The sequence below is a fragment of the Coccinella septempunctata genome, chromosome 7, assembly GCF_907165205.1.
Source record: "Coccinella septempunctata chromosome 7, icCocSept1.1, whole genome shotgun sequence".
Classification (NCBI taxonomy): domain Eukaryota; kingdom Metazoa; phylum Arthropoda; class Insecta; order Coleoptera; family Coccinellidae; genus Coccinella; species Coccinella septempunctata.
The window spans coordinates 5,010,107-5,036,465 of record NC_058195.1 but is presented as its reverse complement, the minus strand read 5'-3'; the positions used below and the strand labels follow the sequence as shown (position 1 = coordinate 5,036,465).

General features: G+C 38.0%; 2 protein-coding genes across 2 annotated transcripts in view; one reads left to right on the top strand and one right to left on the bottom strand.

Annotated features, from left to right (window-relative positions):
• Positions 1 to 26,359, top strand: part of LOC123316789 (calpain-9-like) — a 78,220-nt gene that overhangs the window by 35,832 nt on the left and 16,029 nt on the right. The window contains exons 3-5 of the mRNA XM_044903015.1: positions 11,498 to 11,573; positions 18,103 to 18,268; positions 23,474 to 23,670. Coding sequence (XP_044758950.1) covers positions 11,498 to 11,573; positions 18,103 to 18,268; positions 23,474 to 23,670 — 439 coding nt within the window. The remainder of the gene's footprint in view (positions 1 to 11,497; positions 11,574 to 18,102; positions 18,269 to 23,473; positions 23,671 to 26,359) is intronic.
• On the bottom strand, positions 16,694 to 17,517 carry LOC123316791. The gene is made up of 2 exons (XM_044903018.1): positions 17,149 to 17,517; positions 16,694 to 17,064 (listed from the first exon to the last, which is right to left on the bottom strand). Exons 1-2 carry the CDS (start codon positions 17,440 to 17,442, stop codon positions 16,831 to 16,833), a joined length of 528 nt encoding a protein of 175 aa, XP_044758953.1. The 5' UTR covers positions 17,443 to 17,517; the 3' UTR covers positions 16,694 to 16,830.

Genomic DNA, 26,359 nt, shown 5'->3' with positions numbered 1-26,359 from the left:
GTATATTATTATCTTCTGGACGTCAGCGCAATAATGATAATAGAATAATTATCTTCAAATGAGGCATGTACCAGACGCGACGAATCGTCCATAAATGTACGTGTAAATGGGCTGTATACAAAATGTTGGTCGTTTGCCTTATAACATAAAACCCGTCGAAAGATACTCTCTGCCCGTTGCTGTGGGGCACCTTTACATCATCCTGATACTATTATTACACGAACGTGTTATCGGCCGATAGGTTATAGTGCCGGAATTTATCATTCTTGCGATTTGGATCTCTACTAGTGACATGGAATATGAGATCGTCTCAGATAGAGAAAGAAGTGTGGAGAAAAGAGGTGTAGCCTCAGAACAAGACGTAGAAACTAACTGGACTTATTTTCGAATAGAAAAGTCTACAGCTGGAAGAAAGACATACCTATAGTATACCACCCTGTAGAGTATCTCTACCAAAAATTGGACCTGTAGATAGGGGGAATAGTCTAAGACCTATCAGAATAGTAAAAAAACGATCATTTTACCTACTCGAGCGTGTCAGATCAAGATATATGTGGTCATTACATGTTGAAAAGTATATATTCTCTTAATCTGACAATTTAAGCGTGACGAAAATGTGTGGTAGGGCGACAAACTTGCAAAAAAAACGTCACGTGTACATTCTCGAACGTGGTGTTTTTTTTTCTTATTTTGAAGCTAATGATTCAAGAACAACGGAAAAAATATGATCTGACAGGTCACAAAAATCAGTTTTTTGGAATTATCTCCTTTTCTGGGCTTCAAATTGTTTTCGCATTCATTATAAAAGTTGTAGGGCATGACATTTTCTACAAATTTTGTCCGAAGCAATTTTTTTTTCATTCGAACGTTTTTGAGATATATGGCGATGAATGTACATTAGACTGGGTTTTTACATTGACCTTGGCCATTTGCATGTGTGGCTAAGCTCCTCGCCCTTATCGCCTGCTAACTCGAAAACGGTTAAGAGTATTTAAAATTGCCTCAAACAAAAGTTGTATAGAATATTATTATCTACAACTTTCATAATGAATACTGAAACGATTAGAGGTACAGGATGGGAGATATTAAAAAAAATTCCTTGATATCATCTTCAAGCTGTCAGATTAAGAAAACCCTCTCTGATTAGTGTCAGATTAATAAGTCAACACGTCTGCAACACCGAGATTAACAATCTGTATGATACTCTGACAAGCTCGAGTATTTTTTTGCATTTTCAAAGGACCGCTGTGACCTTGCATCACGTCAGAATTGTCAGTCTCTTGAAAAGTAGCTTCCTTTGGGTCCAATTAACATATCCTCAAAAAATCTGACACGCTCAAAAACTTTTTTTCACCATTTTCAACTCTTCTGTATAGTCAGCCCCACCACGCAAACTGTCAGATCAACATGAATTTATTATAATATCAGAGAAACGTAGGATAAGTACAGTATCCTAATCTGACAAGCTCGAATATTTACACCTGATGAGTTTTTTTACATCTTTGAGAACCCGTAGACCCTTTCTCCACCGCTGAAAGTTCATACATCATGGAACCATTTTTTCTTTCTACCATCTAATCTTCAAAATCCACTAGGTTTTCACTACAATCGAGTAAACCCCTATTTAGCATCGTCGGCTCCCCAACTATAGTGTCATGGAATGTGAGATCGTTTAAGTTTAAAATAGAGAAAGAAGTATAGAGAAAAGAGATGTAGCGTTCATTTCAACAGCCTCAACTCTATTCCTATTCCACTCGGTATTTCTCTACGGGGCACTAGAAGAAGAAGAATCTGAGGTTGTTCTTATCAGGGCTCTCAAAACTACGCGGAAAAATTGAAAAATATACCCCTGCAATCAAATGTTGAATCATTATAACTGATGTTTCAGTTTTGACGGCCTTTATGCGAATCATAGTGAAAGGACTATAAAGTCTCCACATAAAAGAGTAAGAATCTTCGAAACATTCCTCAGCGAATATCCTGAATACCCCACAAATGTTCATCGAGCGTTAATTGATAGTAAAGGACATTTCTCAATAACAAAAAAATTAACGACAACTCCAGCCTCTCTCTAACTGCCATTAAGCCAACAAACGAATAACCGATATATGTTGCCATAAACGTACCATTAAGGTTTACAAGCCTACTACGGCGGTTTCAGGAATTAAAAGGAGGATGTTGTTTTAATTTGAAATGTTGCCGGTGCTTGCCTCCAGTTCATGTACGCAGAAATAACGATAACAATTTGCGTAGTAGTATTCGAAACATCAGTACGAAATATGGTACGCCGGTAAATATTAATAGGTTTGCCATTTCATTGGTCAGACCCAATATAATGTTATCTAAATTATGAAGAACACGTCTCGTGCACCATTAGCATTAGGCAGATCTGGTCGTCAACTTTGCGTAAGGGACGTGCTTACAAGTTTGATCGGTTTGTTTCTGTGAGTTTACGCTGAAATGGGCATTTTAGGGTACGATGACCTTCTATGCCTTCATCGGATAAGTAGGCAAAGATATCGTAAATATAATAATTGGGATAGCTTCCAACACACAGCTGCTATGAATTCACAAGCATAAGATCAATAATTGCTATTCCTTAACTTTGTCATCTTGATTGTTATTTTCATATTTCGTCATCATTCACTCCCCAAGCTATGAAGGCTTTTCAACCCTTGGCCACATCTTTATCATTTCCTTCTTTTGATTTTAAAATGAATATCCTCAAAATATTTTTATTTGAACCCATGGTTCACTGACTGTTGATATCGACCATCATCCCTCAAGACCACCTTTACCAAGAACGACCTATGGCACTACAACCAATATCTGAGAAATGTAGAAATGTAGCAATGAGACCAAACATCATTAAATTTACATTGTCCGCCCTTGGCTCAAAACACTTTCAGAAAGGAGTCCAGTAGGGACTATGAACATTGAATTCTTGGTCAAAAGCTCTTGGACATGAATCAACCAGAAGCTGGGCTGGACCAAGAGAACTTAAAGGAATCTTCATTATCAGAGTTGTTTTGAGACCTAAAGAAGATTCCCTATCTCGACTGAGAAGCTGTGAATGGGATGATGCACATCATCTTCAGTAATTTCGTATTTATCTTCATTATGGCCCAAAAAGGAACATGTGAAGAATTTGCAATATCATTATTGCAAGTAGACTCTCATTGTCGGTATGGATGGATATTATTCGAAAAAATATGAAGGACAGAAGTTGATTGCTCGTTTTTGCCAGAGCCGTATCGTAATCTCCACATGAATTCATCGAGCAAGAAAACATTCGACAAACAAAAGAACGACCATCAAAGTCCTACCAATCTTGTGCGTTGTGTGAAAATAGATTTAAAGAATGTGATTATTCATAATTCACCAGATACTGGCACAGGCAGGAGATTACCATTTTGTTATCAAGTATCTTTTTCCTAATCAGAAATTTAAAGGACGTGCGTCCATCATAACTGTCATGAAATTAAGAACATGAGAAAGATTTTTACGAACAGTTGTCCATCGAGATTATGGATACATAGGAACTAGAAAACAACAGTCAGATAGTAAGAGGTTAGCTTATTCTTTGAAAAAATTCAGTGTCCTTATATTACTCACCAGTGGATAGGGTTTTTTGGATGAGGTTTTCCCCATGACCTTGTACTATGCGCTGAATTGCATGGTACCTCCAATAATCTCCTCTAAAATTTTTAGTCTAATGCACTCCTAAAGACCAAAGACCTCCTGTGATCAAAGATCATGTACTTCGCGAGCTTCCTTGACTTTTGTGGAGCAGTTTATATCCCAGGAACCTGCCCATTCCACCTCTGCATCTTCTACACGCACCGCCACTTCACCTACATCGTCATCTTACAGTCCACTGGCTCCGATACCTATCTCCCCGGTTAATAGCTATCATATTGTCGCAAATAATTGTTGTTATAACTGATAGTCACAATTAAACTTTACGGTCAAATGCAATTATTCCGATTCATCTCATTATGGATTTCCATGGCATTAGGGCTGAGAAATCGTGGAAATAACGTTCTTTCACGGACGTAATCATAAGTAATTTGTGGAAATGGTAGCATAACGTACCACGGAGAGTGCAGGGTCAATTTGAGGCTCACTACGAAGGAGGATATTTAATTGTATGTTATTTGTTGGAGATCCGTGGATGCGTCGATAAACTCAATTAGACTAATTTGTATCTTTCGGTCTGGTTATTTCATTAGTCGAATGAAGACTTATCTCCAGCTGAGCTAAAATCTCTCTATTCCATTCTGAGTAAGTATTGATAAATCTGACAACGCCTTGGCTATTTCTCCATGAGGCTACAGGACTTGCTACCCAAATTACTCTTTCCAACTATGGATCAAGCTGTTTTTTCCATCCATAGACCCTACAAGTCTCTTCTGCCAGCTTCCCCATGCAGTATAAAACATATTTGATTCTACCTTCAGTATCCACTATCACCCAAAGCTTTCGGTAGCTTTCTCATGTAATCTTTCTGCCTGAGCAAGTCCAGGAGTGTTTTTCCAAAGGGTTGTTTCATTGTTCACTTCTCATTGCCTTGTATTCGTCTTCTCCAAGCCCCTAAAAGGACTGAGGTCCAGCAGGTCTTACCCTTGGTACATTTTTCGCAAATTTGTCAGCTTTTTGATTTCATTCAATACTACAATGCCCTGGCAACCGTTGGAGATTCAAATTATTGCCTCTGGCCAGTTGTTTAATGGTTATGAGGCATTCCCATGACATCATAGAGCATGTAGGAGCATGACCAAGTCACCCTGGTTGGACTTGCAATTGCTGGAACTCAGGTTTTATAGTAGCTTCTCTTTCTAGTCCAATTATTTGATCCAGAGTTGCATTCTCGATGGTCTTCATTCGGTCAGTTTCAAGAACCATCTTTAGAGGTTTTTGATCCCTGGTTACTACTTCAAGTCCAGCATTTACCTGGGTATAACTAGCTCCTGAGGATTTAAAAACAAGTCGACACATTCTGTAACACAAATATTTTGTTTTTTTAGTTACCAACGTTGCTACTGCACTGAATCCATATTCAGGTATTAGAAATCGTTGAACAATAAACCATAACTTATAGAGTACGCTGTTGTTCTAGTGAAATTCTTAGATTTGTACTTCAATTCTTCATTTGTCATTAGTACTTTTTTGCCCTTACTAACTGGCATGGTCTTTTGGCTTCTTGAAACTATATTTTTTTATCAGTATTCTTCAATCTGTTCAAGCCATTTCGCATTACCTCAATGATGGATTATTTTCTCTGGAACGTCCAAATCAGGGAGTTGAGGTCGATAGAGATTCTATCGGAATTGTATTTGAAGCAGTGCTGATACCTCAATTTAAACGTAGAATTATTGTGTGTCAATATCCCTAGTGTTGGGAGTGATAAAATCCTTCATCTTACCATCTGGCCAAACGGAAGCAAATATTTTCTATGATACACGAGGATCCTTGTAGAAAAATCCGGGAAAGCTTTCCAAGCGTGTAAACAAATGACTACTAAGCTCTATCCGTCCCTCTGAATAAATCTTCCACAGCAAGTTGTAGTTTATTCAACGTTGGTTTCAGATATCTTATCGTGTTGAATGGATCGGTGTAATTTCAATATGAATTAAGTTTTACGTCTACAGTTTCACTTCATTTCGTTCTTCTATGAATAAGGCGTCGAGGTAAATTGTGAGTTAAAGGTTTGCGAGTTGGCTATTAGTTATTATAGATAGTTGAAAGTATTCTTTCACGTCTGAAGTATGTTGGTGGAATTGATAACCATATAGTATAGGATATATTGAAAAATGAAGCAAGAACATTTCCAGCAGATTTTCGAACACGAAACTTATGTCTTGGAGAACCAGAGTATCGCCATTCCATCGATTGTTGCTTTCTTTCTGAATCGTAGAAATGTCCTCAAGTCTCATCCGTGGTAACAATTCGGTTTAAGAAGTCTACACCGTTTTCAAATCGAGCACAGATCGAACGCGTTGCTCCTACCCTTGCACGCTTTTGGTCAACATTCAAACATTTGGGGATCCATTTTGCAGCAATTTTTCCCATGTCCAAATTGACGTGAACTATATGATGAAGGCGTTCATATGAAATATTCAGTGCTTCAGATATCCGTTTCAGCCTAATTCGACGGTCTGATAAAATCATGTCATGAACTTCATCGATATTTTCGGTGACTGACACAGAAACTGGCCTTCCCGATCGGTCATCATCTTCAATGGAAAATTTACCTCTTTTGTAGTCCAATTTTTCTCGGTCGCATACGAAGGACATTAATAACCAAGGGTATTAAGCATCTCCTCGTAAATCTGCTCACCTCTTAACCCTTTAAAATACAGGTACTTGATGATGACTCGATACTCCAATTTTCAGATTTTCACAATTTCGGTGGACATATTCTTCCTTTTAATTTATTGCGCAACTCTGGTTTACTTTTTTGACCTCAAACTTCACACTGACACTTCTAATGAGTTATTGTTCGTTGCTAGGGTAACGCAATATTTTAGAAGTTACCATATCTATGTTTCGAGGCATATATCCAGTATTTCATACAAATCTGTGTGAGCACACGCAACCCTCATAAAGAAATGAGCCTTAGTGACTCAGTTATTCCTACCGCCCAGTATAATTATGTCATTAAAATTGACCATTGACTTCTCAGTCAGTAGTATAATAAGTGTTACAGCAAAGAATGCCAGTAATTGCTATAATCAACGAAAGCGGCAAAAATAAAACGGTGTAATTTTGAAATATTGTACCCCTCGTATCTAATGAAGAGCATCTGCCAATGGCATCATTGCTGGTATTATTCGTGAATGATTGAAGGTAATTACCATACGGAGTTATGGAGATTTTCAATTAAAAAATGATTACCTATTTTTCATCACGTCAGTAATGATAAAGGAATCATTCGGACAAGAGAAATCACTTGATCATTATCGAATGAGATATATGATTACGAACATTTTTTCTCTCCCTCCTTCAAATGAAACTACATCGAATTATCTATACAATATGGCTTTAGCCACACGGAGGAAATATGTATGAAATGTTTCAATCAAGATGTAAAAAGTTGTCAGGGTAAGTTAAAAAATCGTCAAAAATTTCAAATATAAAATCATCCCCCCTCCAAAATCTCTCCCGGAACCGCCACTGCTTCTCTGTCTCCTATCATTCAAGAAAAATCTTGCGTTGTTGCAACTTCTCCAGGAATGAACCGTTGCTTATCTCAGAAACATGAACTTATTAATTATAACTCGTTGAACAATACCAGAGTTTTCACACAACTTACCATTCTTTCGCATATAAAAACCGACGTGTAATTGAAATTTCGTTTAATTGCAGCCCACGATCATTTCCTTTGTTGTAAGTGTCAAGAGGAACAACAGAGCCGTACAGTATCATCCTCGTCTTTCGTAGACAATAAGGGTGGTAACACACTGTTGCTCCTTGCGGTGAATGTGTGAAGATGAATTAGCTAAACCAGTCTTTTTTTCAAAATAATTTGAAAAAACAACATGTATTGATTGGATGAAAATGTCCCTTCATCTTGTGATGGATATATTATCCCATAAGGCCATACTGACACTATCTAGGGAAGGTACCGGCAATGAAAAAAACAGGATACTTTTCTACGATGAACATGTTGTATTGAGGGATTAGCTTCACGGTAAGAAATACTTGGATGAAGGCTTGTTGAAGTGTTTCTAGTGAAAAACAGCATAAAGCAGGCAAAAACCCTTTTAACGTATTTATAAGAGATGCTGGATACGACACCAGTGTGAAATCCCCTTTAGAATTAGATGAACGGAGAATAGAAAGAACCACTATTATCGTTGGTGAAATTTCGAAGAGCATTATATGAGCACTTTTACTGTGGAGCATCCTCACAATACGATCATTATCATAAAAGCGCTAAGAACAGTTTAGTCACGCCCAGCAGGTTGAGTGACACTTCGCAATTAAATAAATATCAATGTCACCCCAACATTTGTGGGGGTGTTTCTCGTGCTAGAGCCCTTAGGTTATCATTTCCTTTATCGCATGAACAATCTGAAATTGTTCGCATCCCGAGGTATTAGCAGATCGTAAAAGCTTTAACCCCCTGAACTTGTGGAATAATTACAATCTGATATACAGGGTGACGATTTGAAAACTTATCAGTCCAATTATGTCCCGACAAGGATGTTTTCAGATAAAATACCGGAACAGGTTAATTTCTATTCGTAGGGGGACATATTTTGAGCAAAATTGTGGCGAAGACTATCTTTAAAGTTCCTTTTCTATTCTATCGAATAACACTCTTGAGTCTCTGGAAAAATTGGCATTTGTACGATCTGAAAAATCCATTCGAATCTACGGTTCAACAGACCCCTAGAAACTTCCCACAATTACTACAGAATTATGCACAATTTGTGTCCAAACTTCCAAACGAACATTATCCTCGTGTTAAATATTCGCAACATAACTGGCGTGAATCGTACCAAATTTTATGATCTGACTCATTCGAGCATTTAAACGTTTTACTATCCATAAGACGATATGGATTCTAAAAACTTATTTATCGATTTCTGAAGATGTGTTGTTGCAATTATTCATCTTTTGTTGCTGAGCAGTATGACTGGTCGATGAAAACTGAAACGACGCTTGGTGTTCAACACTATGTGTTTATGTTTTCCTAATTTCATACATGCGTTGTTATCCTCCGGTTCTTAGAGATTAATGAGTAGTTTGTTGGGAATTAATGGTGCATGAGTTTACGGTGAGAAATGTTGGAGAGCCTAACTGTGACATTGGATATTCGTACATGATTTTTCATACATGCGAGGGAAAATATGAGAGTATTATTCGCCAATAACAAATAATAAATAATTTGATTAACTGCGGTTCTTCGACTACATAAGTGAATAACTCTTTATTCACTTATTCATTTATTCTTCAAGAAAAAAAGAGACCTTGTCTGGCGCAGGTCTATGAATCCATTGCGCAGGTATAACAAGCCAGAATCTCCAGAGAGAGGTCCAGCATCAATTTGGCAATTTTGACAAAACAGGTCTATGTTTTCATCTTCGTCAAGTGTTTCAATGATACCCCAAAGGTCCGTTCATTTCGAAGACAAGTATTAACTAATTCGGGTTTGTGCTGCATCTGCTCTTGTTTTCAAAGGCTTTCACACTGACATATCCCTCAAATAATAGGACAGGAAACGCCAGACATTCCCAGATAAAAACGACATTGAATATTTGGTCGTGCACAAAGGCCTACCATTCTTTAATTCAAATAATATCGTTAAGTTGACACCAAGCCAGGATATTGTTACCCAGTGTGAGTTACAACGGGTTGAGATTTGCATTAAACGCCGATGTGTTAACAATAGGAACAGCTATGGTTTCCACACAAATGCTCCATCTAAGGGACAGCTAACTTAGACCGTAATTATACGTGCCTATTCAAACATTCACTTATAACCATATTCATCGAATTCCTTGTCTGGGAAGAGCCAGATCCATTGTTTACTTTCTCTCGGCATGCTAATATGGTCAAATTAAAAATAAATAGGCTGTTATTCATTTTTTAAGAGGGAGGTGTTTGTTCTCAATTACCGGCTTCAATTTGTGGGTTGTGGTACCTATGTTTGCCATGATCAATAGTTTCAGGAATTCTAGAAAGGCTATGGTTTATCTAGCATGTCAATAGGAGATACAGAGCTAATATTTTGGAATATCAATGGTTTAGTTGCAAAGCATTACTCATCATATCCCACATAATTTAGCTAGATTATCAATCACTTTTCAATAATATTGTGTCTATTTTTGAACGTCTATGCATTAGTCGCCTATATGAGATTGCGTAGGCATAAGATTTGTTCAGATTAGGTACCCCTTTTTATCGTGTACTCATATCATTGAGTATTCAGCTGAAAACTGGAGGTTTAGGTGAAGAACCTCTCAACTTAACTTGAAATGTCTTCAGGAAATGTCCATATCCCTGTAACCTTTCCAATATTGGCTGCTCGTGCCATAATAGGCACATAAATACATATTGTATGAAAATATGATATTGTCAAGTGGTGTATGACTTGGTCCCAACATATTCATGAAGACAACTGAGCTAGATCATAATTTAACTCATAGACCAACCAGTATATTAGCCAGAGGAATAAATAAGGGGATATATCGGCTTACACGACAATAACTTGCTCATAAATATTGGGTACGCAAAAGTTATTGAAATCTTAGATATGGATCTTATGCGTTATGCGAGTTAGAGGAACAGTTCCTATTGATGCATTGCTATCACATAAGAACCTTCCAGGTGATTTCAATTCACTATCCATAAAAATTCGCGAAGATCCTGATTCAGCAATAATTCGTCATTTTGATGGCAGTCATGTCCATAAAATCTGGGAAATTGCATGCAGAATACATCAAGCCTACCCCCATTTTGAAGCGTAACATATGTAACTAAGGGCTTTGAAATGCCCTTCTTCTGCGGGGTATAAATTCTCGTAATATGTTTGGTCCTTCGATTTCTTACGTGTAACCTCCGTTTTTCCTTGTGGAAGTCAAAGCAGAGATGGGAATAAATTGAAATAGACTAAACGAAGGACTCAAAGATGCATACGTAGATTGGGTGCATGTAAAACAGTCGCATATGTGCACGTTTACTTAGAGATTGCAGTCAATTGGCAGTGAATTGAGATATTTATTATTGCCAGGAATAACTTAGCATCTAATTACGCGATAAAGTCTTGTGGGAGCACAAATCACAAATCCAGTTAAACCTTGAGACCCTTCTATAGGATCACCTGTCCAAAGAAATCCATTGCTACTCATTATTTATGACAATATAGGTTCGTTTGAATCATGTTGGAACGCATCCTTGAATAGGCCAGATGAACACTGAAGATCGAAAATGGCACATACACATTTTGTTTCACTCTGTACAATGATCTTACTGAAAAATGATTGAGGAGGAACTCATTGTCACAAATTTCGATCAATTTTTATGGTGTTGAAGCACTGTGTAACACAAATCCACTGTTCAACAAAATGATGGGTTTCCATCAATGTATTTCAACAACACTCACTTCAATATGAACCTATTTCAAGTCCGACTATCAAAACATGGAGAAATATTCAACCATTGGACACTTTTTGAAGAGTAAACCCTTCTTGTATCTACCGTATGACTTGGTCATGTTGCTTAAGAACTAAATGTGTTCTTTGCTTGACGATGGAGCCAATTACAATCAATCTACATATTTCAGGGAGCAAGCTTGATATTGTTGATGGGAAAAAATAAGTTATATGTTAATAAAAACTACTCAAAAAATTCCATTTTTCACTGAAATATCACGTGAATAGCGCACCTATCTCACTAAACTTATGTTTTAGAAGATCAAATGAAGAAATAATAAATGAGGATCAGATGTGTTCAATTTAGAATAATCAGGAATTTCATTTTTTCACAGGTCCAAACGCCAATGGTAGGGCCTGGTTGAATGGACATGCAACTAAACCAGAAGACAAACAGTCAACAATTTCGAGGTGAGTAATTAAAACTCTATCAACAGTTAACTTGCATCTGCGTCGTGGAGCGTCAAATGTGCTAAAATAGCTTCATTCAAGCTTCTTTGGAAAAATACTGACTCTGCAGACCTTAACATTTACATCAATTGAATAACTAGTTAACCATCATCCATTCATCATCAAGGGTAAATATAAAAGTAACCTAACGACAGAAAAAAGATCCTGATATGTTTCTCTTCTCATAGTACGCATAATTTCGTGCAAAGTCAATATGAAAAGGAAGGGGTGACTGTATGAAGGAAAAAAGTCATTATAATGAAAGAAGAGGCATTTCAAGGAAGAGGCATTTCAAGGAAGAGGCATTTCATTGGAGAGGCATATCATCGAAGAGGCATTTCGTCGAATAGGCATATCATCGAAGAGGCATATAATCGAAGAGGCATATCATCGAAGAGGCATATCATCGAAGTGGCATATCATCGAAAAGGCATATCATCGAAGAGGCATTTCGTCGAATAGGCATTTCAATGAAGAGGCATTTCAATAAAGAGGCATTTCAATGGAAAGGCATTTCAATGAGCTGATTCTGGTGACATGGGTAATGACTGGCCACATGTTTAATAAACAATTTAAAAATTGGACTGTCTGGTTGCTGAACATATTCTGTTCATCTGCAGCAATCTTGAAGACTTAAGGATAACACACCTAGGAAACACAACCCCTACTATGAGAGGGACTACCAGACTACTCTCTGTCAACTTGTGGTATTTTTGTAATCCAGTCTCAGGTTTTGAGATCTCCAACTACGAGACGAGGACCAATGGGCCACTAGGCCTCAGTTAAGCCTGATAGGGCCGCACGTGGAAGACGAAGAAGGTCTGCAACATACAAACTGCCGTTTAGGACTAATCAATCCGCAGTTCATGAACGTAGGTTATCGATAATGGCGTGTTCACATAACCCTCAATACCGGGCTCTTTATTTAATCACAAAGTAATGTAGGAAATGCTCGTCTTCAACACGTTTTTGACACATGCTGCGACCCCTGGTGACCTTGCTGCTCAACTTGAAGTTTACTCAGGCGGCTATCAATTGCATCGTTACCTTGCTACATGGGACGTATTGTTATCCAATTTGTATGTAATGCCGGCTATTCGAAAAATCGCTGTCGGTCTTTGGATCGACGTGGTTGTGATTTGAATTTCATGCAGTCATCATTTATGTGCAGGTTGCGAAAGGACTCATTAGATGTAGTATCAGTCTAGATTATCATTTCCCTGATTCGCCAGTTTATCCTATATACTTAATTACTTACGTCAATAAGGGCTTTAATCTCCCTAAACTTAAATTCTATCGACACAAATTGACCTGGCTCGTAAAACACCAATAATTAACATTTAAATTGTCGTCCTTGGTGGTATGAGTAAGTTTACTGCAGGAGTTATCACTAGGAGTTGCCAACAAGGAGTTTTTAGCTAATACTTCGATCTTAACAGTCTGTTTTTTGGGGGAGATTCCAACCATTTATTTTTTTATAAAACAATGCTGGAGTTCACCTGGTTATTCAACTTATTCTATTTTCTGACTCTCGTAGATCCCAATTAATTGATCTCCCTCTTCTCTTAACAATGTACATCAATAACATAAAATCCTTAGCGGTTAAACTAGAAGCTGAAGGATAATTCTCTTCAATTCCCTGGGTATAGTGGCAGATCGATAATTTACCAACTACAATATTGAAATTGCCTATTACCGACTGGATGAAGCTCAAAGTGCGGCAGACGACTAAATAATCGTAATTTTCAAAACTGCGTACGCACAAAGACAATTGATTTGAAAACAATAATTCAACTGGATAACTGAAGGGTAACCGCCATTATAGATTAAATTAATATCGAATCCCCAAGCTACGCATGTAACAACAAATAACGTTACCTTCTGTTTCAGTTTCTGTTTGGGATAAACAATACCCTTGTGCATCAAGTGATAGCCTTAAGTGTTGAAATAACTAGATCACATTCAATTAAATCTATAGTCGGGAGTTACATACGCCATAGGGATTTTTCAATTGAATTTCAATTTCTCTTCTGCCGTTCATTGCTGAGAATCGTAAGAGCCAAAAGTCATGAGAATCTTTTGAAAAAACTCTTCGAGTGACCTCACGAAACAAGAACAACTCTCAACCGAAATTCTTAAGATAGCTGCTCAAAATTGACCCAGGAATGATTCTTTTTTGGAAGATTCCTTCAGTGTGCTTCTGTTTGTTGAAACTATACACAATCTGTACACTCATTGAATTGTAAAAATTGACCGGATGTCTTCTGAGAAGGAAGAAAATGAGACCAGGACCCACCCAACACCAGTTCCCTACTTCAAAGAGTCTTTGCGCTATTTTCCCTTTCTCAACCGAAAGATCGCAGAGGAATAATTTGCATATTATGCACATTCAATGCCGAGAATGCTACCACAATGACTGAATTGATGAGAGCCACTGTTCCAGTTCAATAAATATCTATGCTGAAGTCTCCGATAGGCGCCTGAATTCAATTGAAATCCTGATTGAGTTGTTAAGAGGATGGGACCTCCTGTTGGTTCATATTGAACGTTAAAAGCCGACAATTTGTACTCTGATCGAGAGAGTGTTGATGAATGTTTTTCATTTGAGGGGAATCTGGTTGGCCAGTTCTTTGGGTTTCAGCCAAGCGTTACAATGCTCGGTAGTTGTCTCCTTTGCACATTGTTGTGATCGAACATCTTATTCTTTATAAAAGTACTGGATAGCTTAAGACTCGATGAAAATTCTAATTCTAACAAACGCACAGTTGACGGTGAAGTCAAGTAAAAAATTCGCATTAAATGTCCTTAGAATTAAGATAATTCAGTCCTATATTCTTCTTCCTGAAATCCATTTCATTCGATAAAACTATTTGTGAGATTGAACCAAAAATAATTTTTTTTATGATTTTTCAACAGCCTGTATCTTTTAAACCGAGCCGATTCGCAAAAAATGGTAAAGGAAAAAAGTGTTTCTCTTGACGTCAAAAATCTACTGGTAAAATATTTGTACGAGTCAAAGACTCGTATTCTCTGAAGCTGAATTGAGTCCGTCAATTTTTTTTGAAACGAATGTAGTGTATAGAGAATAGAGTTTGAACGGAAACTGCATTCATTTCATATTAAAACGGATTTCGTATTCAGAACACTTCATGCCACAATATCCTCCTAATCCGAATAATTTCTTCGGAACGCATTCAATTACCTCTCTAACTAGTTCAAAAGAACAAATCCACGCAGTTAAGAAATACCAGTTCATAATCATTATCCGCATTACCCTCAAACTGCAACGATACCAAAAAATCTATAACAAACCAACGGTACCCAGTTGTAGCAATCATGAAATCAATTTTCTCAATGGCAAATAAGTTTGTTATTTCGATTAGTTTCGGTGTTTATGGAATTTTTATGGCGCTATGGAGCTAGCTCAGTTAGCCTTGCAATCAAATCACACTCGAATCAATTGTTTCGCAGAGTGGTGTAAGGTGCTGATCAACAGATATTTTTGGGAAACCAGCAGTTCTTTTTCGTTGGAATCCAGCATCATAACTCTCAACATCAGTTGACCATTCTAAACGCAACCGTTGCATTCACGGTGTGGCACCTTTGTAACTTGAGGGAGCACAACAAACCGCAGATCAAGTTGCAGTTTAACCGTGAATTTTACTCCATCTCCTCTTGCAACCGACCGCCTTCCGGAAGGCGCAGAAAAACCGAACAAATTCCTATGCAAAATTATTTGACCGTGAATTTACATAGACAAAAGAAGCGCCTGACTTGCATCATTTGTTTCGCCGAAGTGTTGAAAAGAAACGGAGTCGGTTTTTCCTCACGAACAGAGGCGTGAATCTGGATTTCACATCGCCGGAATCATTGTTGGTAAATCGGTGTTGTCGGTTTGCTGGTGAAGTCGGTTTTGCAGATCTGGCTTTTTCTGGGACGGAAATGTTTCGCCGTTCCTCGAACTGTAGCGATCTCATTCCCCTGCATCCGATGTTTGGATCGTTTTTGCTGCTCGACGACAATGAGGAATTGTTGCGATATGTTTCCCTTCTCATAGTACGATTAATTCCACGCAAAGTCAATATGAGAATGAATGGGTGACTGTATGAAGAAAAAAAAGTCATTATAATGAAGAGGCATTTCATTGAAGAGGCATTTCATCGAAGAGGCATATCATCGAAGAGGCATTTCATCGAAGAGGCATATCATCGAAGAGGCATTTCATCGAAGAGGCATATCATCGAAGAGGCATTTCATCGAAGAGGCATATCGTCGAAGAGGCATATCGTCGAAGAGGCATATCATCGAAGAGGCATATCATCGAAGCGGCATATCGTCGAAGAGGCATTTCATCGAAAAGGCATTTTAATGAAGAGGCGTTTTCGCTGAAATGCTTTAACGCACTGTATTTCGGAAAACGAAGCATTTGCCATCAGAAGCGATGCAGCAACTAAAGAAAAAGTGTGTAGCAGCAGGACCAGACTGCTTTTTCAGATCACATCACCATATCCCTCTCTTCTCTCGTCGTGATTTCCTACTTATCACGACTATCTACAGAAGTTCTCATCTAAGACGTCTCCTATCATTAAAAATGACTTCCAGGACGTTAAAACGAATTTATGACCGCAAACATTAAATATGAAAAATGTTGCGTGTGGTGCTCCCAACAATTAGACACCAATTTTACCGAGCAAGCAACCGAGATGTTCCATGCTTAATTGTTATCAACCAGTTCCCGAATGCACTCTTATAGAGGCAATAAACAATCCTCACGAAAGCAGAGTTCGCTGTGACTGGTTTAATTGAATAGAGGATGGGATTAACGACAACAATTCAATTTTCCTGTGGTTTCCACTGAAAATTGATTATAATTAACTATTAATTGTATTATAAGGGATCATTATTAGCTGTATGGAACACGTGGTATCAATTAAAGTGAGCTCTCTGTTTCCTGGAACGATCATGTTATTATACTAGAGGACCGATTGGGTTTTTGGATTATGTAAGAAAGCAAATGATCCAACAATTTTCGACCTTTTCATGTGAATAACTCACTAACGAAGAAAACCTTTACAATAATGGAAGTTTTGATGAACGTCTGTCATATTTGGACAAGAACATAAGTACAGGAATCACCCACAGATCATACTAAAATATAACGTCACATTTTTCAATATTTCAGGCCAAATTTTTTCCAAGGCGAACCTTCGAGATATTTTCAGGACTTGAAACACTCCCTGCTCGGCAATGCTTTCAATATGTCCTTCCTCTCCAGAAATCTGCAATTCTGAATCGCGTTGAGAAGATCATAATAGTATCTGATATTTTCTTGTACTTCTTTCCTGAGATTGTTTTGCCTACTTTTGTATTCTTCTATCTGTTGGTAGAGATTTCTACAATCCTGTTCCGATTTCAGGATGTCTTGTTTCAATCCTGTATAATATAATTTCACCTGAAAACATTATAAACCTATACTTGAAAATTTAGTGCTTTGAAGTCGAATTATTGGCCCATAAAATTTTCCTCGCCCTTATACCTGTTTTGACGTTTCGTTCAGGGCTTGAATTTTTTCCGTTGTCCTGTACACTTCCGATTTGGAATCCTCCACTTCTCTCTTTTTTTCCTCCAGTTTATTCTTCAGGGTTTCCAGTTTACCGTCCAAGTCTTCCAGCGATGACAGAATCTGACCGTTCGAATTCTGCAAAGAGAATTCCGATATCCTATTCCTAAGATTGTTTTTGATATTTTCATATTCATTAGAGGAGATGAGCAGGACACCAACGATGAACAGTGCGATGGATATGAGGAGGGTTATGAGAATTACTATCATTTCTACGGGAATTTACGTGGTACTCTGAAATTTGAATCTTTCGTCTAGATATCAATTTGACATTATTTTCAGATGTGTAAATCATCATAATTCTATGGGCTCTGTAGGTGATATATTATGAACAAATTTCATCTTGAAAAAAAAAGATTGGAATTGATGCAATATAAAAAGTGCATCAGAAGAAATTTAAAGGCTGATTCCTTGCCAGAAAATAGAGTAGGATTTTCATGAAAAAGTTGTTTGAGAATCCCCTATTTTTCAATAGATACAGCCTCCTAAAGATGGCTCCTGAAGAGTGGTTTTAAATTTTTTTTCTTATAATCCAAACCAAGCAATTAGGGACTTATATTATTATGAATTTTCACCTTGAATTTCTCAGAGAATATGCACCTAAAATTATTGTATTGAATTTTAAAACTGCCTGTATAGAAACATACTTTTCATGTGAGTACTTTTCTGGATATTTGATTTGTCTTAGAGGACGAATCTAGATTATTATTGATATTCAAAGTTGCGTGCCTAATACCTACATACAACAGCATACTGCAGATTTTCCCTCATTAGGAAGCTCTCTTTGAGCATAACCTAAATGCTGAAAATAATAGATATAGGCAATTCTGAAAGGCTTGACCTTTTGACAAAATCGTCTGATTTTTTCAGGTATTGCACAACAGAGAGACAAAGAAACAATAACTACCAGGCCATAAGAAGAAACTGCAGGGAAAGAGGCATTCTGTTCGAAGATGCTGATTTTCCAACTTCGACAAAGGCATTATACCACCACAAAAAGATCCCCTTGCAACCCATTACCTGGATGAGGCCTCATGTGAGTTTTTTGAGCACATATTTTGTAATGAAGACTTGTTATAAATCCATTAAGGCGTCTATTCCATTATTCGAACTTGATGCAGTGAAATCAGGTGAGAAAAGTTCTTCATCTGGGGATATGTAGCTCCACGATTGAAATTCGCATTTGAATGGCGAGGTTTGGAAACTTCGTGATGTATTTTTTCAGAAAAGTAAAGATTGTTAAGATTTATCACTCGATAAAATAGGTAACTATGGATGTATTTGGTACACTGAAAATAAAATCACAAATTGCTTTCTCGAACGAATTGTGTATTTCTTGGATAGCAAATAGGGATCAGAATTGTCTAGACGTTTTCTTTTCAACTTTTTTTCCTCCGTAATGTATGTATCTTTCATCGCTGATGATTCATCTGTCGGTAGTCGTCATTAAGTTGTCTGGGAGAACGTAATGTTGGTTATTACTGCTGTCGTACCTGAACCCCAACATTGTACAAAAAATCACGCTATTTTCACTAATTCTCTTTGGATAGCGAACGAGCGAGTTTTAACAGATTTCTGAAATTATGGGTTGGACTTTGTCATTTTTCAGTATGGATTCAGTGGTGGAGAAAAGGAAATACCGGATCTAGATTCAATCTAGGAATCAGCATTTTGCGAGAAGTAAGTTAATTAGTTACCTGTGAGAAAAAAAACTGACTCCACTCCACTCTTCAATGAGTTGAGTTGATTCTCGTTTCCTGTCAGATGGCGGTAGGGTATATTAAAGCAACTTAGCGACTGCTGGCATCGAATAAATGGGTTATAAATTCATTCCATTTTCGTCTTACTTACTTCAGAAGAGAAGACTGCGACCCACAACGAATCTAGAAGTTGACGGCGAAGAAATCGATTGGAAAAATGAAGCCAAATATTTAGGAATAACGCTTGACAAAGGACTTACTTGGAAAAGTCATATCAAACAAGCAATCGACAAAACGAAAGCAGCGATGAATAGACTCTACCCTCTGATAGGAGGAAGAAGCCACATGTCGAAAGAGACAACTGACTCATGGATCAGTTGCCTGGGGTTTCGCGGCAAAGAGCCACATCAAAAGAATTCAGGCCACTGAAAACAAGCTGCTACGATGTGCAACAGATGCACCTTGGTTTGTCAGGAATAGACAGATTTATAGGGACCTAAAATAGGGAACCATAACGGAATTCATGAACAGAAAAGCAGAGAAATTATTCGAAACAGCGAAAAACCATCCGAATCAAGAACTCAGGAGACTAGCGGACTCTGACCCAGAGCAAGGCAAAAGGAGAATGCGAATTAACCGAAGGAAACCAAGAGATCATTTAAAAAGAGATTGAAATAAATACAGAAACTTATTGAACAATCCAATGAAGTGTTATCCAATAGAGGATAAACACATAAATCCCAGCACAATACATAGTGTGCGAGAAGAAAAGCGACTAAGAGATGAACGGTTTTTAGGCAAATGCCCGGAACCAGTATTCAAGAAGCAGTTAAGGGTTTTTAGTGGGTCTCGAGCTCAGGAGAGTGAGAATCCTCACACTTGTTCCCCCTCAGGAGAGGGTGGTTCGTCTGACTTGCAGATTTTCTCCCTGCTACACCAGGGATATACCCTAAAACATGGACGGCATCAATTTTTCTCGATAAAATGTATTTTCTGTTGGTTTTGATATCCGTGGAATTTTTCCTAGTTGTAAGATCCATTAATTTAGTGTACCGAACAGTCCTAGGAGTTTTTTCTCAATTTCTCTATCAATTTTCAACATTATGATGAACGACAGTTGACATATAACCGTTATATACTCCCAGACCTACCCTGATTGTTTGCCTGACCCAAAGTTACGCCTATGGAATCGATCGTGCTGCATATCCACAATGCTACCACTGAAAATTTATCGGCATGCAAGTGTAGTAATAAATAAGCAATTAAAGGCAAAAACTTGTCGCAGGAGGCGTTACAAGTCGCGGTCGGCTATGAAAATGTCGTATTTCTCACTAACTATTTTAACGATTACTCCCCACATTAAACGGGGAATTTTTAGACGAGATAGAATCGATATCGAATGCTCCTCTGGATGCGACTTTTGCCCATTTAACGATCGTCCAGTATCTGTGGATACCGCAAAGAACTCTTAGAATTTTCTCGCCTAGAAGTAGGTGGCTGTTGTTCGCCAAACAGGAAGTGCTACAGTGGTTCTTTGTGGACACAATATTTCGTTTATTTGTCTGCAGGAAGGGAACTCAGAGTGACTGCACCATATTGGGATTATCGATTTGTTTTTAGAGCATAAATAGAAGAAATGTGGTGATCCCAATAAAGATGTGTTAAATTATTGGCAAATTAATAATCCTCAATAACCCAAACAATGATATAAATCGAAATTCAGAAGAATTTTCGAAATATCCGTCAAAATGAAGAATCCCAAGACCTTGATTTGACTTAAGGGGCAGGTAATTTGGAATAGAGTCGCTCAAATTTGATTCCCCTTTTTTTCTTCGAAAATAAATTCATGAAGTATATTTTTCATACTCCTATGTTCAGTCTGTAGCGTTATCCTCGAAGTATACAACATTTAGATCTTGCACCCACATATTTCTTCTCGGTTATTGTCCATAAGAAGTGTATAAATAAGGAAGCTGAGCTCGAACCGATAAGGTAGATAGTATCGGTTTCTCGCAATGAACTGTGCAAACCTCAGATAATCCTGTATCATAATTCTGAACAGTGAGAAATCTGCTTAACGATCTCCTCCATGATTATTTCTAATGGCCATTTTTAACATTGAGAAGATCCACTTTGCGATACTGAACACGAGAATTGAATTAGAGGCAATTCTTGGAGTTCACGCAGAATGGCCACTTCTGGATCGCTGGTTAGACTATTTCGTTGTCTGTTGTTGCCTAGTTCACCTATTCGTTCTGAAATATCCCAGTGTTTGCGAAGGAGTACGAGGATATATTGAAAAATTCTTAGCCTACTATAGAACCAAACCAATGTCAAAATATTCTATTACTCAGCATATTCTCCTCTTAATTGGATACATTTATTACAGCGAACCTTCAACGTCCCTAGACCTTTCAAAAAAAATATTTCTTCTTGCTCTGCAAACCAGACCTCCACAGCTTTTATTACCCCCTCTTTGGAAGAAAATTTACGACCTTTTAAACTTTTTTTCAGCTGAGGAAAGAGATGATAGTCGGGTGGAGCCACATCTGGTGAATAAGGGGGGTGTTCTAGTAATTCAAACCCTAAATCACGAATTTCTTGCATGGCGACATGAGATTTGTGTGCAGGGGCGTTGTCCTGCAAAAACAAAACACCTTTGGATAGCTTTCCGCGTCTTTTCTCTTTAATTTTTTTCCGTAGAGTGGTCAGTAATGTCGAATAGTAATCTCCTGTTATTGTTCTACCCTTATCCAATGAATCAATCATGATTATTCCATGGCAATCCTAAAAAACTGAAGCAAGAACTTTTCCAGCAGATTTTTGGACACGAAATTTCTTAGGTCTTGGAGAACCAGAGTGTCGCTATTTCATCGATTGTTGCTTTATTTCTAGATCGTAGAAATGCACCCAAGTCTCATCCATAGTAACAATTCGGTTTGAGAAGTCTACATCGTCTTCAAATCGAGCACAGATCGAACGCGATGCTTCTACCCTTGCACGCTTTTGGTCAACATTCAAACATTTGGGGATCCATTTTGCAGCAGTTTTTCTCATGTCCAAATCGACGTGAACTATATGATGAACGCATTAGTATGAAATATTCAGTGCTTCAGATATTCGATATTCGATATTTTCGGGGATTGACACTGAAACTGGCCTTCCCTATCGGTCATCACCTTTAATGGAAAATTTACCTTTTTTGAAGCTTGCAGTCCAATTTTTCACGGTCGCATACGAGGGAAATTGATCACCAAGGGTATTAAGTATATTTTCGTAAATCTGCTTACGTCTTAAGCATTTTGAATACAGGTACTTGATGATGACTCGTATTTCCCGACAGTTATTAATAAATCCGAAATGAACAATCGGAAACCCATAAAAAAGAACATAAAAAGAGTTCTAATAATTCGCTGTCTAATCCAAATGCAACACAAATTTACACATCACTTCCATGCGAAACCCATTTTCGAGAATCTACATCTCCAGTGGTCCGACCTTACACGATTACAACACATAATTACAGATGTATGCGATCTTTGACATGCAGTATTCTCGTATTTCCTTATGCGAGTAACACGTTCAATTTCACCCAGATACTTATCCGTTCCTATAAGCCAGTGTTTCGACATTTCAGAACAATCGTTAACTATGCAAATACATGATTATTGTCAGAGAGGTCTTGATGAACATACGGGTTACTTAGAAAGCTTTGCCGTTTATGGCTAAGCCCATATTCAGGTAATTACTTTCGATTATTACTATTATGACGGTACGAAGAGAGTTGTGGAAATTATACCTGCTTGATTACTTGTTTTCCCTTTATCAATTAGTAAACCAGTTGAATTTGGTACTGATTCCTTACTTGACAATTAATATTACCTAATAATTAGAGGAAAATCACTAACAATATTGAATCAATACAAAAATCTCCATAGAAAAAATAGAACAAATCCCAGGAGAAAGAGGCATTGTTGATGTAACAAATGATAACTCTATGGGATAATCAATATTATCCTCAGAATATTTCCCCATCGTTTTCTAGCCGTTCTAATGATCTATGATCTACAGGACGGTCACATATTTAATTCCGTTTTGTTAACGACTGTTGCACTTCCTGCTCAACTTCAGAGCCGCCTCTTCAGTAACCAATTATACAACGGTGTAACAGTGACACCAACGAAAGAACAACAAATCATCCGTCATGCCGCCAACTGACATGGAGTCGGGAACTTTGCGATTATAATGGGTTTTTAATATTCGACAGGAGTGAGTCATGATTTTTATCCAGGGGAGATTTATTATTTTCATGTTGCAAACGTTCATTATCATGATGAAAACGTGGTAAGGGCTTATCTTGTCCTAATTTATACACATAGATTGAGGAGCACCCTATATAATTCATTTGGACCCATATCCATCACTCTTTCGAAGATGAAGGAGCTGTATGAAAAATTTGGGGTATTTTTAGTATATACGATGAAAAGATTCAAGACGAAGCCAAAGTGATGAAGCTCAATGAATCCTGCATTTTCTTCCAGGAAATCTGCCAAAGACCAAAATTCATCAGTGAGAATTCCAATGACACACAAAGATTCCAAGTAGAGGCTGGTGAATTGGGAGACCCATGGCTGTTAGGGGCTATAGCCTCCTTGGCACTCACACCCAAATTTCTGGAGAGGGTGATTCCTTCTGATCAAGGATTTGAAAACTCTCATGCATATTGTGGAGTATTCAGGTAAGTCAACTAGCATAATATAAGAAGTATATGAAAAAAAAATCAAAGAAATGCAAATAAATTATTGAATTTTGATCATTGATGACAAGTGCTGTCCTCTTCCAATATTAACTGTTCAAAACCTTACGGCCAAATATCTTACACTTCTTTTTAGTGTAGCATGGGGAAAATCTGCAAGTCAGACGAACCACCCTCTCCTGAGGGGGAACAAGTGTGGGGATTCTCACTCTCCTGAGCTCGAGACCCACTAAAAACCCTTAACAGCTTCTTGAATATTGGTTCCGGGCATTTGCCTATGAACCGTTCATCTCTTAGTCGGTTTTCTTCTCGCACACTATCGTGCTGGGATTTATGTGTTTATCCTCTATTGGATAACACTTTATGGGATTTTTCAATAAGTTTATGTTCTTATTTAAATCTCTTTCTAATTGAGCTCTTGGTCTCCTTCGGTAAATTTGCATTCTCCTTTTGTCTTTCTCTGGGTCGTAGTCCACTAGTCTCCTGAGTTCTTGATTCGGATGGTTTTTCGCTGTTTCGAATAATTTCTCTGCTTTTCTGTTCATGAATTCCGTTATGGTTTCTCATTTTAGGGCCATATAAATCTGTCTATTCGACAAACCAAGGTGCATCTATTGCACATCGTAGCAGCTTGTTTTCAGTGGACTGAATTCTTTTGATATGGCTCTTTGCCGCGAAACCCCAGGCAACTGATCCATAAGTCAGTTGAGGCCTAGCAGCGGCTTTGATTATCTTCAATTTTGTCTCTTTCGACATGTGGCTTCTTATTCTTCCTATCAGAGGGTAGAGTCTATTCATCGCTGCTTTGGTTCTTTCGATTACTTGTTTGATATGACTCTTCCCAGTAAGTCCTTTTTCAAGCGTTACTCCTAAATATTTGGCTTCATTTTTCCAGTCGATTTCTTCGCAGTCAACTTCTAGATTCGTTGTAGGTCGCAGTCTTCTCTTCTTCAGTAATATTGATTGGCCTCTTTTGTCCATTGAGCTTGATTTTCCACTTTATGCACCAGTCATTTGTTTCGTCAATTGTTTCTTGTAGAACTCGTTCTATTACTTCTGGGTTGCGGTGTGGAGTTGCTATAAAATATAACGTTAGCATGGTTCTTGGATTCTTCGGAATATCGTGAATGTATACGTTGTACAGAAGTGGCCCAAGTACTGACCCTTGGGGTACTCCAGCCTCTATATCTCTTGTTGTGGAGCATTCTCCTCTCACTTTCCCGTAAAATCTTCTATTTTTGAGATAATTCCTGATCAACTTGCATATTTCGATCGAATATCCAGCACATCTCATCTTATATATTAATCCTTCATGCCATACTCTGTCGAATGCTCTGGCGACGTCTAGTAAAACAAGACCTGTAGCTTGTTTATTTTGGAATCCCTCTGTAATGTATTCTGTGAGCCTTAATAATTGTTGCTCTGTTGAATTCTCTCTTCTGAAACCGAACTGTTCTGGTGGTATTAGTTTCAGATTTTCGGTTTCCTCATTTAGCCTCGTGGCTGTACTGGAACTAGATAGGGAGATGGGAGGTTATACTTTCGTGATGAGCCTTCCTCCATTCCATCAGATACTGGCAAATATTAGTCACTCCCCCATCTTGTTCCAATACCATATTTCACCCGAGTACATTGACTGGCTCATTGAATCGTTTCCCCGCTAACAATACTCATTATCTGGGGAGTGTTCAAAGTCGCCGACGATCCTAATACAATTCTTGAACAAGCGTGACTGATCCACCTCGGCAAAAATTTCGAACCATGCTCCCTCAAAGATTCGCCATACGTACGTATCAAGAATCGGCTAACTGTAACATCTGATCGGCAGTTATAAATAATATAGATTCTCAATTTAATAGGGACTCGGATATTATTTTGACGCCCACGCCACGTGCGAAACAATGAGGTTGAAGAACGCCCGGTTTTCCACCCACCCTCCGGTTTATGCAACAGGAATCTGTTTAATGAGATGTTGGACCCTGTTTACCTTGCAATGATTCAATATGAAGATGTGCATTGTAGTGACAAGCCCATTTTACTTTTTCCGATTCGTGCTTCATTATGTTGTTATATTGGAGGATGGTTGTTTTTTGGCCAAGGGGTGCTCATGCTCTTCCTGATTCTCGAACGCGTATAGTGGTATCGTTAGGATATTGAACCACAATTTATACAGATTCAGAGAGAGGAAGAAGGCTGTATGTGTATTTGAAAAAAATTAGAAAATCAATCTTTAGAGTCTCAAGAAAGATTTTAGTCGCAAAATATCCATATCGCTTTGGGGGTGTGACGTTCATTGAACCACTTTGACGAAGACGAAAACATAGTTCATTTTGCGGAGACCAGTTTTGGTTACAAATGGTAACTGGCCAAATTGATACTGAATCTCCTTCTGGTGATTCTGGCTCGATATACCTGCCCAATGTGTTCATAGATCTGAGCCAGACAAGGTTTCTATTAGTCCCTTTTTTTACCCAAATGGTAAAGTTATTCTCTGATGGTTTAAGACCCTATCTTTCGGGGCATAGAGATGGTTAAAGGTCAGATCTATGAATATCATTGTAACAAAATGCAGATATCTTTCTTCTCAGTCTTCTGAGTCATGGGGTGGCAAACTAGGTGTCTAATTGCTTTTGTCACCACATCGCTTTTACTACCGTAGATGACTTAGGAC

Coding starts and splice junctions, on each gene's coding strand:
- LOC123316791 (XM_044903018.1), bottom strand. CDS start 17,442: ATGATAGTAATTCTCATAACCCTCCTCATATCCATCGCACTGTTCATC. Junction 17,065..17,148: donor TGAACGAAACGTCAAAACAG/GTATAAGGGCGA, acceptor TAATGTTTTCAG/GTGAAATTATATTATACAGG.